Consider the following 13,384-nt stretch of genomic DNA (forward strand, 5'->3'; position numbering starts at 1 on the left):
TCAGAGGACATAATCCCTTCTCCAGGGTAGGTTTAGGGCCTTCTTGTCTCCAGGGAGATGCTGCAGGCTTGTGGTTGCCTATGACCCTGTGTACTCTGAGTTCTGCTCCCTCGTGCTACTTATAGTTCCCCTTTCACATACTGTATTGCTGTATTTTCACACTTCTGCCCCTTTGTTATCTTAGAATGGGCTCCCTTGATGGCTTCTTATATTATCCCCCTTACTCTTTATTCAGGGCATCTTTGTTCCTCCACCCACACAAGGTTGGAAATGAGCATTACTAGTAGTTCTAGTAGTTATGTCACTTACAAGTGAGTTCTGTGTTTCTGAAGCCCCCAAACACCTCTTTCTCCCCTTCACTGGGATGTGATAGTAAAGGAAGAAAGACATGATGCTGGGACCAGCTAGCCTCTCCCAGCTTCTCCCAGCTTCTCCCAGCTTCTCCCAGCTCTCTCTCTCTCTCTCTCTCTCTCTCTCTCTCTCTCTCTCTCTGTCTCTCTCTCTCTCTCTCTCTTACTTTGCAAACTTGTAAACCTACTCTCTTTGCCTACTTGCAAAACTTCTGAGCAGGTTTTCTTGCTCCCCTGTGTACCCCTAGCATAGGGCCACATATAGAGCATTTGTGAGTGGAGTTTCCAGGGTTGCCTGAAGCACCGGCACCTGCCTCCCCAAGCTTCCAGTGACTGAAGGGCATGGCTATGCTGACTCCCAATAATCCAATGTAGGGTGTCTGGAAGACAGAGGCAGGGGTGGCCCTCGGGTACCAGTCCTGCATACTTACTGGTGGTAGATCCGAAGCACATCGTAGAGATAGTCCTTCTCGGCATCATTTTCAATCAGAAAATCCACCTGGAAAACCCAAGGGCAGAATTACAGATCCAGGTCCAGCACCCCTAGCTTCAGGGGTGGGGCACCTCTGGGATCTCCTCAGCATCTCTTCAGAGAGGAGAAACCAGTGTTAGAGTGGACACAAGGCCTCCATATGCATCCAGAATGAGTCTCATTCCCAGCTGGATACATGTAGGCATAGAGGAACAAACATGCCTGTCCTACCTACAACCCCCCCCCCCCCCGTGAGGCAACAATGCAACAATGCACCCTCACTAATATGCGGGGTACAAGTCTTGGAATGGAAGACGCCCTCCCTTACCTGATAGTGGCTGTAGTGCCGGACTACAGCCCTCAAGAAAGATTTGGGCCACTCAGTTGGATAGCACATCCCCCACTGCAGATATTCCCTAGCTCTCAGAGCTTCTGGGTCACCAACGCCCCCCCCACCCTGAGGCAACCTGGTTCAAGCTGTCCACTGGCCATCCTCCTTCCTTTCCTTAGGCCTAACACACCACCCCCCAACATGCCTCTGAGAGGGGGAGAGTCAAGTTACATCATTTCAACTTTGCTGACGTCAATGACTGGGCCTCTAAGGTCGGGGTCAGGAGCTGTTTTATTTGCAGCTCCATCCCGGGGGTACTAATAGGTCTGGAGCCCCAGATTCCAGGCCCTGGAGCAGCTCAGTGTAAAGCTCCACTTATTGTATCCTAGGCGCTCTCAAGTTCAAGGCTGATCGGAGCACTCCAGGGAGGTCTGAGGCATGGCTGAGTCCAGGCCCATCATTGTTCCAGGCCTCAGTCTCCAGCCTGGGGAGTTACTGCTAGAAGCTGCAAGTCCCCACCTTGTAGGGTTTCAGGGAGAATTAGAATAACAGGGTATCTCTGGGTATCACAAAGATTCTAGAATGCTGAGGGTAGTTCCCCCCCCCCCATATCAAGAAGTGAACATGTTGGGCCTAATCCTTAAATTGCTGGTCTGAGGGGAACAGATACAGCTGTTCTTCACCTGGCTGAGCCCCAACCCTTTAAAATCAACTGAATGTTTCTTTGAAGATGAGAATCACTCAGGAGGCTTAAACCCCCATCTGCACAAGGCTCAGGCTTCTGCGGATACAGAAGTTCCCTCATCTGCTCTAGGAAGGATGCCCCAACTTTCCTTTATGCCCCTGTCATGTGTCCCAAGTCCAGAACTTCCAGTCTGCTAAAAACCAAGGCACAAGCCATCTACTTCACAGGTGATGCTAACTTACAGCACACTGCCCCTAGTCTCCCTTCATGGGTGGGAGTTAGTATAATTCATGCCTACAAAGAGAACTCCAAAAGCCTAGGGGGTACTGTCCTGGCTATGTAAAAGGGGTGGGTGGGGGACACATCATATTTGGCAATGGTGGAATCTGAGCAGAGGAAAAGTCTATCCTGATCCAGAAATACCTGTATAGACGGGGTCATATCAACTTATCACACAACTTCCATAATACTTAAAACAAAACCCAATTCCCCAGTTCTTAGCTGGACTTGTCAAGACCTACCTTCAATTCTTATCACTCTTCCTGTCTCTCCTTTCATTGCTACCCAGGCCACCCTGGTTCCAACCTCAGGTACTGACACCAGTTGTTCCTTCTGCCTGAACTGCCTCCCCTGACCCACATAGTGTGTCCACTTCTGTGCTCATTCATAATCCAGAACTGTCTTCACCTCCAGATGTTTCAGTTCCTTCCACTAAAGACTCACTCTTAAGGGGGATTGGGGGAGGAACACATATGGATGTGCTCAGGGATCACTCTTGACAATGCTCAGGGTGGGGGCTGGTGAGGTGGCGCTAGAGGTAAGGCGTCTGCCTTGCAAGCACTAGCCAAGGAAGGACCGCGGTTGAATCCCCCAGCGTCCCATATGGTACTCCCAAGCCAGGGGCGATTTCTGAGCACTTAGCCAGGAGTAACCCCTGAGCATCAAATGGGTGTGGCCCAAACAAACAAACAAACAAATAAGAAACCACAAGACAATGTTCAGGGTGAATATGTGGTGACAGGGATGGGACCCAGGTTGGCTGATGAAAGATGAGTACCTTAACCCCTATACTATCTCTCCAGTTTCTGTCCTTTGTGTGATAAAAAAAAAAAAAAACCCACAAAGGGGATGGCTGAGGTTTATTTTCTCGGAATTTCTTATACCTAACAGGGAGGATGCAGTCTATGTATCCATATGGAATAGATGTGTCCCCTATGCTGTCCATCCCTATACCTCACAATAAGACAAGAGGAAGGGGATTGGGGGACAGGAGAACTGAGGTTGCATTCACCAAGTTTCTTGTGGAATGGTTCCACCAACTTTTCTTGGCCTTTCTTTCCTTTGTTTATCTCACCAGTCACCCCTATCTCCCATATAGAGATCTATATTTTTATACCCTTTTGTAGATGAGGAAATAGAAGACCATAGAATTTTTTTTTTTTGGTTTTTGGGCCACACCCTGTGATGCTCAGGGGTTACTCCTGGCTATGCGCTCAGAAGTTGCTCCTGGCTTCTTGGGGGACCATATGGGACGCCGGGGGATCGAACCGTGGTCCGTCCTAGGCTAGCGCAGGCACCTTACCTCCAGCGCCACCGCCCGGCCCCCAGAAGACCATAGAATTTAAGTCAATCTTCCTGAGTTACCTCAGCTAATAAGACTGTGAGGATGAAGGCTTTAGTTTACCTGATTCTAAAACCCATATTCCTGTTGCATCTCCCATGTGTGAATCAGACCTTCCAGGGCAAAGACTCTACGGCCAAACTTTCAGTCTCTTTGCTCTCAAGATGCTCTTCTCTGTGTCTTCTGAACATCTCTCCCCTTTGGGCTGGTTGGACCTTGAACAAGAACACCCACCTACTTGAACAATGAATGTTTGGCTCTGTTCTCAGAGGGGTTTTCCCTTGGCTCTGCTTGGGGTGACGATGTTCAGGGCAAAGTAGAAATGTCTCTCCCAGTCCTTGTAGGTAACCTTCAATGTTGACCCTGCATTATCAGGTCAATGTCTGGAAATAACTACCTGCTGGTGTCCTGCTGGGATAGCCTCAAAGTTGACTCATCAACCCAACATGTGTCCATGCTCTACAGCCCAGTCCCTTTGCTCCTCATCTCTCTGCCCTTCCCACTGGCTCGTGTTCATGGTCTCCTATAGGCATTACTGGCTGCAGCCCAGCAGTCCCTTCCTTCATAGTAACTTCTTGTCTTTGCTCAGAACTTCCCTTCTATCTGCAAGCATCTAGTCCCTCAATTCACAATGGTATTGATATGCCACAAAAGCTGGGAAAACATAACTGGATTGTGAAGATTGCTCTTTAAACATGAGTGTTGTGCTGGGTGGTTCAGAAAGCTGGAGCTCATGTTTTATTCCATCCCTGGTACCACACAATTCCCTGAGCATCCCTGATAATGACCCTGAGCACTGTGTTGAGAGTAATTCCTCAGCACCACCAGGTGTGGCCCTCTTCAAAAAAACTGAGTTTAAGTGAGAAAGCAAAATGGAAACAGTGTAGGAATCATGATTGTTCTCCACCTGAAAAATGTCTGCAGACAGTAAGGAATGAGAGCTGTGTTCTCTGAGCACCCTTTAGTGAACACACACACATTTACATGCATGCACTCACTCACATACTTACACTCACACACATTCATTCACACATATACACTTATACACATTCAACACTCCCACATACATTCACACACAAACTCACACACTTACACACTTATATTCAAACACATACACTTACATATATACTTTCACACTTTCACACAACACTCTCATACACATTTACTTAATCAAACACCACACACACACACACACACACACACACACACACAACTTCACTGAGAGACAGCTGAGGTGACAGGGCTCATCTCTATCCTGGTTCCCAATTGGCTGGCTCATTATAAGGCAGGGTCCCAGTCCTGTGTGGGCCTCTCTAAATCCATGTGGGCCTCTCTCAGCATCTATGTAGGCCTCTCTCAGCCCCTCTGTGGCCTCTTTGGCCCTGTGTGAGCCTTTCACTTCAGCCTCAGCAGTGTTCTAGCTCTGGGGCCCCTTCTGTTCTCTGTCCCTTCAGTAACACCAATTTTTCTACAGTTCCTCCAGGAAGTAACCTTACCTTGTTCCCTCATCCCTGCCTGCTTCTAGTCCCCCTTCATGAAACTCCTCAGTTTCAGCAATGGTTGAGCCTCACTCACTGCCTGGAGCTTGGCTAGGTAATAGTTCTGTGTGGGGTAGAATCTGCCTTGCTTCCTTTTTGGAAGCCCCTCACTTAATGCTTTCCTCAAAAGCCAACTCTCCTTTCCTCAGCCTGTCTACAAAGTCAATGCTTCCTTTCTCTACACACAGACACCTCTCCATGAGACCCACCAAGTTGGTTGCTACTTTCTCCCTTTGGGCTAGGGGAAAGCACGTCCAGTAGTAATCAGATGTTATTCCAGCTCCATGCTCAGGAATCACTCCTCATAGGGTTTAAGAAACCTATACTGTACCATATGTAAGTAAAGTGCCTTATTTGCTGTACTGTCTTTTAAGCCTTATCCTCTCCCTTGACCTGCCACATGCTTAGGGGTGGGCCATGTGAATAGTAAGGTGTTTTTCATTCTGGAACTACACTTCTCATCTCCATTTCCTTTTCTATAAGATGGGAATAAATATTCTACTTTATAGGATCTCCCAAATATAGGAATTTCTAATAGAGATTTATTTGGAGGAAGGGTCTCCCAAACCATAGTCAGGAGGCCTGGGGCCACTCTTGGTGGCTCTCTGGCATCAGTTCATGTGGCTGATGCTGGGCCCAAGGATGTGGTGCTCTGAGGCTCCAAGGCCACATCTAGTGATGATCAAAATTTTCAAGGATCTGGTGATGCTGGGGGGTGTTTGTAATACTGGGAAGTGAACCCCTGTACTGTCTTCCCAGTCTTTAATCTAGTCTTGGATTAAATTTTAAAAACTTAATTTTGATTGTGCTAACTAGTGAAAGTTGACATGATTGTAAATGTTTATCTATTTTAGGGGTACAATGTTAGCAAAAGGTGAAAGATTTATGCAATCTGAAGAGAAAACAGAATATTTTAGGGATATAATGTTAGAAATCCACACTCACCATTAATTAGTAATACCAATATCCCTCCACTACCTATAGTCCACTCACTAAATTCCCTTAATATGTTTGGGGGTAAAAGTCTAAGAGTTTGTTTTCACAGGATACTGTCTACTCACTTCTTTGTTTCTTTGTATCCTACAGATGAGTGTGATTTCCTGATATCCATCTTTCTCCCTTTGACTTATTTTGCTTTACATGACTCCTTCCAGTTCGATAGCTATTAATAATTTTTAAATTTCATGAAAGAGTCTTGCCAGGATTGGTAGTAGTTCCTCTTGAAAGGTTTGAGTTGGCGGGGATGTGGGGAGAAAGGAACTCTTATCCACTGCTGGTGGGAATGCCGTCTAGTTCAACCTTTATGGAAAGCGATATGGAGATTGCTCCAAAAACTGGAAATCGAGCTCCCATACGATCCAGCTATACCACTCCTAGGAATATACCCTAGGAACACAAAAATACAATACAAAAACCCCTTCCTTACACCTATATTCATTGCAGCTCTATTTACCATAGCAAGACTCTGGAAACAACCAAGATGCCCTTCAACAGACGAATGGCTAAAGAAACTGTGGTACATATACACAATGGAATATTATGCAGCTGTCAGGAGAGATGAAGTCATGAAATTTTCCTATACATGGATGTACACGGAATCTATTATGCTGAGTGAAATAAGTCAGAGAGAGAGAGAAAAACGCAGAATGGTCTCACACATTTATGGGTTTTAAGAAAAATGAAAGACATTCTTGCAATAATAACTTTCAGACACAAAAGAGAAAAGAGCTGGAAGTTCCAGCTCACCTCAGGAAGCTCATCACAAAGAGTGATGAGTTTAGTTGGATAAATAACTACATTTTGAACTGTCCTAATAATGAGAATGTATGAGGGAAATTGAGAACCTGTTTAGAGTACAGGCGGGGGGTCGGGTGGGGAGGAGGGAGACTTGGGACATTGGTGATGGGAATGTTGCACTGGTGATGGGTGGTGTTAAGAAAAAAAAATATTGTTATTCAATAATGGAATACAATGTATATACAATATATTATTATATACAATACATTGCATTATAAAAAAAGAAGATTAAAAAAAATAATAATTTTTAAAAATTATTTACTGAGTTGATAATTGTTAGATGCTCAGGACAGTGCCTGGCAAGCAGTAAGTCATGTTTGTTCAATAAATTCAATAAGTATAAATGAGTTTGAATTCAATGTTCTCAGTTGTTGATGAACAGTTGTACATCCACAAATGCTGGATTCAGCCACACCTCTGTCCAGGAGGCCCAGACAATACAATATTTCACTTTTGTATGATTCTTTACTGTACCAGAGCCAGCAGTTCTGGAAACTTGTAGCATTAGACCCATCACTCCTCCTGCATTAGGGACTGTTTTTTCTCTTTGTTTTAGGAAAGGTGTCCCAAGTGTTCATCTGCACTGTTTACTAAAGTGATCATCAGTCTCCAAGTGTTGAAGCACCATTTTATCACCCAGGCCTCACTTAGGCTTGTCTCCAGGACAGGTATTTTTTCCCTGGTCACCAGATTCCTATAGCTTAGACTTTCTCAGCAACTCTGCTTGAAGGCCTCGAAGGCCCTGAAGCTGGGACCATTCAACAGAATTCTTGGTTCTATCATATCTGTACCCATCCACCTGCTCATCCTTTCCATATCCACTATCCTCACTCTTGCTTTTTCTTCTCCACACACACTGACAATCCATCAGCCAAGTCTGAGTGTTCACCTTTATCCTAGTCTGACCATGTCCACCTGACCTAGCCTTCACCTGTGACCTGGACAGTTGCATAAACCTCCAGACTGGTGGGTCCATTGTTCCTCTTTGGCTTCAGCCTTTCTCTGCAGACCGCTGTCACAATCATCTGAAAGGCAAACCAGCCATGCCACACCCCAGCTGTTTTCTCATCACAGAACAAAACCCTAGGTGTTCACTTTAGCTCACTAGGTTCCCCACATCTTCTACCCTCCCCACCCATCATTCCTCTCAGAATCCTGGTTTCTATGTTTTTCCTGAAGAAGACAAGCACACTAAGCCTCAGGTTTTTACACTGCTGTTTGCTCTTCTGCATCTATTCCATAGTGTCCTCCCTCACTTCTTCGAGTTTCTTCTCAGGTATTAGCTCTTCAGAGAGCCTAGGGAGTACTCCTGATTCTGTGCTGGGTGAAGAGGTCACTCCTCAAGGTGATCAGAGGACCATGTAATGTTACATATTGAGCCAGGGTTGCCACATACAAGGCATTAACTCCTACGCTCTCTCCCTAGTCCCTCATCTCAGTTAATTTTTCCATGCCTTTATCACTACTTGGCATTGCCTGATACTTGTCTGGTTTTCTTGTCAACTGTCTTCCCTGCTAGAATGCATCCTTTGTGAGAACAAATATTCTGTTTCCTTACTCAACAGTTAGGGCAAACAGAGTCCATTGTGATTATGTGAATCCGTGAATCAATAAATGATCGATTAGCAATTTCGTAGAAGAAGAAATTCTTTCTGGTCTTCGTATTTACCCTGCTAGCACTCCTTTGTACCTTGCCAGATGCCTGACTTGGGCAGGGTTCACTCTAGAACCTCATAAAAATGTACAGTTGCTGACTGGGCAATAAAACTTTTCGAGCAAATGAGTAACCCAGTTCCTGTCACACGCAGCTGTCATGAGCAGAGGGGCAGGTTTCTTGAGAATATTTCCTTCCCCTCTTTCCCTCTGCTGTTGTTGCTGCAATGACGGGGTTCCCACATGGGATAGCAGTACATCATAGATGGTGTGCTTTGTGGTGGTGCTGTTAGCATGCATGTGGGGTGTTGTGGGGGTCATGGCCTATGCCTAGAAGGCAAGCACTATTCTGAGCCCCAAATCTGGGTAGGTTTCTTTGAAAATACTTAGGAGGGGGGAGTCTGAGGCTTTGATGTGCCCCTTCTTCCCCTTGGAGTTCTGATCCAAGGTTGTTACCAAGGAGAACATGCAAGTGCTTCTGGGGGGGACTTTGGGGAAACTGTCCAGTCCTGAGGAAGACATTGGAAACTGGAAACATCAGCTGGGAACTGTGGCTTGTACTGCATGCCCCAGTTAGCCAGCACTTAAAATCTTCTTTAGTCTTAAGAGTTCTAGGAGATAAACACTGCGAATCTCATCTCATAATGAGAGTTATCATAAGGAATTTAAAGCTTGGAGAGATTAAATGGCTTGTTCAAGGTGTGACAGGCAGAGAATTACTGGATCTCAGTTCTAAATGCAAATAACAGACAACAGTGGATACTTGGCGGAGACCCACTAAGTGGCAGGGATCAATTTATCCCTCTATACACATACAGCTCATCCAGCGCTTCCTAACAATTCATCATTGTCATCCTCGTGGAAAACAGCATGGAGGCACAGGGAAGTTGATAACTTGCTCCAGGCCACACAGCACTTTCCATGACAACATACCCCACCCCCTTTATTGCCATCCCTAACAACTGGGGATTTCTGTTACAGACTAGACTATCCCCAAGGAAGACATTTATTCCAACACACTAAAGAAGGCATGTCCGGATAACAAGGTAGTAGGCCTGCCTGTGTATCCCCATCTCCATCTTCTGCTATTTCTTCCTCTCCCCAGAGACCCTAGATGATCTCCAACCTGGGAGGGGAAGTTTGCTGCTGCCTTGGAAGCAGCAGGGCACAAAGTCCAGTCCAGGCCTCACCCAGCACTGGGCCAGCCCCGCCTGCACATGGGGCATTAATAGGTAATGACTCGTGATGAGGCAGAGGAGGCAGTGGAAACACAGAGAACCAAGGCCCTTTGGAGTCTCTGGGGACTGGGGGAGAGAAAGAGGAGCAAAGGTGGGAACCCAGTCTGGTATCCATCACCGGGATCCCAAATGTCATTGTTTCAAAAGAAGCAGAGTAGTTGTTTCTGCAGGGAAGAGGATGGAAAAAAAAAAGCCTGGTTAGGACTGGCCTGGCATGACTTTCCATCCAGGGGGCAGAAAAGTGAAATTTAAGCCTGAGTAAAAGAGGGGAGGGGAAGGGAAAGGGCCCTCATGCTCCTTCAAAGTGGGTTGCCTGAAACCTACACTCTCCAATGTCCTCTACAGCTGAAATTTCTGCACTGAGGTCTCTTTACAAGGGGATGCTCTGCCTCTGCCTGAACTCTGCCTGTACTACCCTTGCTATACGTCTGAATCTCCAGCTCTCTCTAACCCAGTGACAACCAAGCCCCAGTAAGAGGCTTCTGTCAGTCAGATAAACTGCCCAAACAAACCTGACTTCCACACTCAACATCGTGTGAGTGTCTGTTTGTGTTTTCTGTGTGTGACTGTCTGTTTATGTGTGTGTCTGTCTGTGCGTGTCTGTGTGTGTGGATGTTAGGGTAGTACTAACCAGAAATTTGAGAGCCCAGGTTGGCTCTGTCATCCAATGGGTCTTCAAAACACATCCTATTAAGAGGATGATGGCCCTTGGTCCCTTGGTTCATGCCCCTTGTTCTTTCTCTGAGACATCCAAAGGCCTTTGAGTAGTACTCAATAGTCCTCTTAGGCTATAGGATCTCAGCAGATCCAGAAAGAATTCTAAACAGTTCCTTGATAAAAATCCAAGAGCTCTGAGAGGAGACCCCAAATCCTGCCTATGAATATCTCCCTCGGGAAACAGCAAGAGACCAATAGTTCTGCCTGAAGATGATGCTGGGATTCTTCCTGAAACTCAGACTCTGTGAGACACTTTTGGGTGAAAAGGAAGCTCTCCGAGGAATTCTAAGTTGTGTCAGGAGACACAGGAAAGTGACTCCCAGTTCCCTTTTCCACCAAACCTCCCTCTCAGACTTGACCCCCTTTCCTTTCCACCTGCTTCTATAGCCCTGAGCTGGGGCCTCAGGAGGAAGGTGGACTTGTCCACTTTGGGGGCATCTCAGAGAAGAGTTTTGGGTCAGGTCAAATTCCAACCAGGGAGAACTCCCCAGCCTCTGGAGGGCAGAAAGAGAAAGAAGCTTTCAAGGGTTTCACTTCTGCCTGCGATCCCCATACCTGCTGTTAGGACCACACCTGCCACTAACCAAAGGATCCTCCGGGGTTTAGCCCACCCAGTCCTCTGGCTCAGCTGGAGAAGTCAGGAGTCCCAAGGGTGTCCATTACCCCATCCCCCGCCTGGGACTCTGCTCTGTCCTGGACGCTTGGCAGGGAGGTTGGGGGTGCTAGCAGCTCTGACCTTGTGCCGGAATTCTCGAGCCACCTTCCGGTCCATGGCTGGGCCGGATCGAGTCGCTCCTCTGCACAACTCACTCCTTCCTTCGGGAGCTGGGGATACGGAGCCGGCAGGAGAGACGACCGTGACGTGACGGACAGGCCGGGTAGCAGTGGAGGCGGGGCCTGGAGAAGGGGCGTGGCCACGGAGGCGGGAGGTGTCTCCGGAATCTCAGCCCCTCCCACACACACCTGCCCCACCTCCAGAGGGAGCTAATTGGCCGGAATGTGTGTCAGGGGTGGGGTTTGGACTCCAGGCTGGCTCTCCTTTGGGGATGTCCAAAAGCACCTGCAGGTGAGGGAGAGGAGGGGTGGCGTGGGGGAGAAATTGGGGACTTCTTTGTTGCAGTCCGGACAGACGTTCACCTGCGTGGGTAAGCCTCTAGGGGTGCATTTGCCCTCTTGAGATGGTCACAATTATTACAGACAGCTCCCCTTTAGGTGTGTGGCTACCATGTTCTTTTCTCATTAGGAAAATAAAGCTTTAATCAATGAATTTGGGGGAGGGCTGGGTCTTATTGAAACTCACTGTGGGAGACAGTGGCCCCCTCAATGGTGTAGTCCACCATACTTTCGACCACCTCCCCTTTGTTCCTAAAGTATTAAAGGCCTGGCAATGGCAAGATCCAGACCCTATTGTTCTATTGCACTCAACTTAACCAAAGTTTGCCCAGGTCTAGTGCTGGGGTATAAAGACAATTAACAAACCTGTACAGGCTAAGTAAAAAGAGGGCTATGAGAGGGTAATAAAATAAAACAAAGGTAATAAAACAAGGACAGCTTTGCTTATGAATTATAAAGCCTGAGCCTTGAATTTTCCTACTTGCATCATGTCAGGGCACAGAGAGGAAGAAAAAAGAGCGTTTGAGGGGGGTCAGAAGCTTGAAATTCACAGTGACCAGTTTTTTGCATTCCCCCTTTCATAATTGAGATTTTGCCAGCCGACAATCTTTATTTAAACAGATGATTGCTTAACTTACAACATAATTACCTTCTGTTTTTGACTGAAACCCAACTACAATCATGCTTGTAATATGGTGCTTAAATAAAGATTATATATATTATATTTACAAGACATAATTACCTGCTGGAAAGAAACAAAATATCTTATGCTTGTCAGGGTTAAAAAAAGAGAAACCTGGTGCCAGGGCAATAGTATAATGAGGAGGGAGCTTCCCTAGCAAGAGCAGTTCTAGGTTTGATCCCCAGCATCCATGTGGTTCTCCATGAACTACCAGGAGTAATTCCTGAGTGCAGAACCAGGAGTAATCCCTGAACACAGCCAAACGTGTCCCCACAAGCAAAATAAATAAATAAAGACTTGTCAGATTTTTTCCCCAATTTTTAAGGAAGACCCATGCAATAGGTTCCCTTCCAACAGATGCAACTGAACTTTTTTGTTTGTTTTTGGGCCACACCCGGCAGCACTTACGGGTTTTCTCCTGGCTCTTCACTCAGAAATTACTCCTCGCAGGCTCAGGAGACCATATGGGATGCCAGGGATCAAACCCGGGTCTATCCCAGGTTGGCCACATGCAAGGCAAATGGCCTACAGCTGTGCTATCACTCCAGCCCCATGAACTTTTCCATTTCTTAAATATGTCATATGGTTGTTTATTTCTTATTTAGAATACAAGTATAGTGGCTAATGCCCTTAGGAGATGCCCCAGTCCTTTTGTATGACCAGCAACTGCCCAGATTCTCCTTTTAAAATGTTTTCTCTTGCTTTTGACTATAGCATTAAGTCCTGATTTTTCTCTCTCATGGAAGTTCCTTTTTTAAACTCCTCATGAAATCACTCTCCCTTGGTCACTCCTTAACCTGTATTTTTAGGCTCTATACTTAACTTTCCTCTCTTTACCTTCTCATCTATCCTTCTGGCTTCATCTCTTGTATATGCCATATTTGCCACAAGAGATCAGAACAATGGAATAGATGCTTAACAAATTAGTTGAATGAATGAATGAATAACTGCACCCCAAATATTTACCCCTGATCGGGGCTCCACCACCACTATAACCACCACCATTGCCACCACTCATCACCACTGTCATCATTGTCACTTCCCAGGTCAGGCATCTAGGTGGTGTTACCACACTTTTTTGGTCAAATAAATAAAGCCATTCCTCAAAGCTCTAAAGCTCACATTTCCACTGTTTAAAATTTTTGTTCTTTAGGTAATGCACCTGGTTCACAAAATCACAGTTGTTT

The 13,384-nt window shown here is 46.2% G+C and overlaps 1 protein-coding gene across 2 annotated transcripts in view; it reads right to left on the bottom strand.

Annotated features, from left to right (window-relative positions):
- The window catches only part of USH1C (USH1 protein network component harmonin), a 48,378-nt gene extending 37,119 nt beyond the window's left edge, over nucleotides 1-11,259 (bottom strand). For both annotated transcript variants that reach the window (XM_049781025.1, XM_049781024.1), the window contains exons 1-2: nucleotides 11,139-11,259; nucleotides 782-849 (exon numbers count right to left, since the gene is read on the bottom strand). In XM_049781025.1, the coding sequence (XP_049636982.1) occupies nucleotides 782-849; nucleotides 11,139-11,174 (104 nt within the window). In that variant the 5' untranslated portion in view covers nucleotides 11,175-11,259. The remainder of the gene's footprint in view (nucleotides 1-781; nucleotides 850-11,138) is intronic.
- Between the last annotated feature and the right edge of the window lie 2,125 nt (nucleotides 11,260-13,384).

This window comes from Suncus etruscus, chromosome 9, assembly GCF_024139225.1.
Source record: "Suncus etruscus isolate mSunEtr1 chromosome 9, mSunEtr1.pri.cur, whole genome shotgun sequence".
NCBI lineage: Eukaryota > Metazoa > Chordata > Mammalia > Eulipotyphla > Soricidae > Suncus > Suncus etruscus.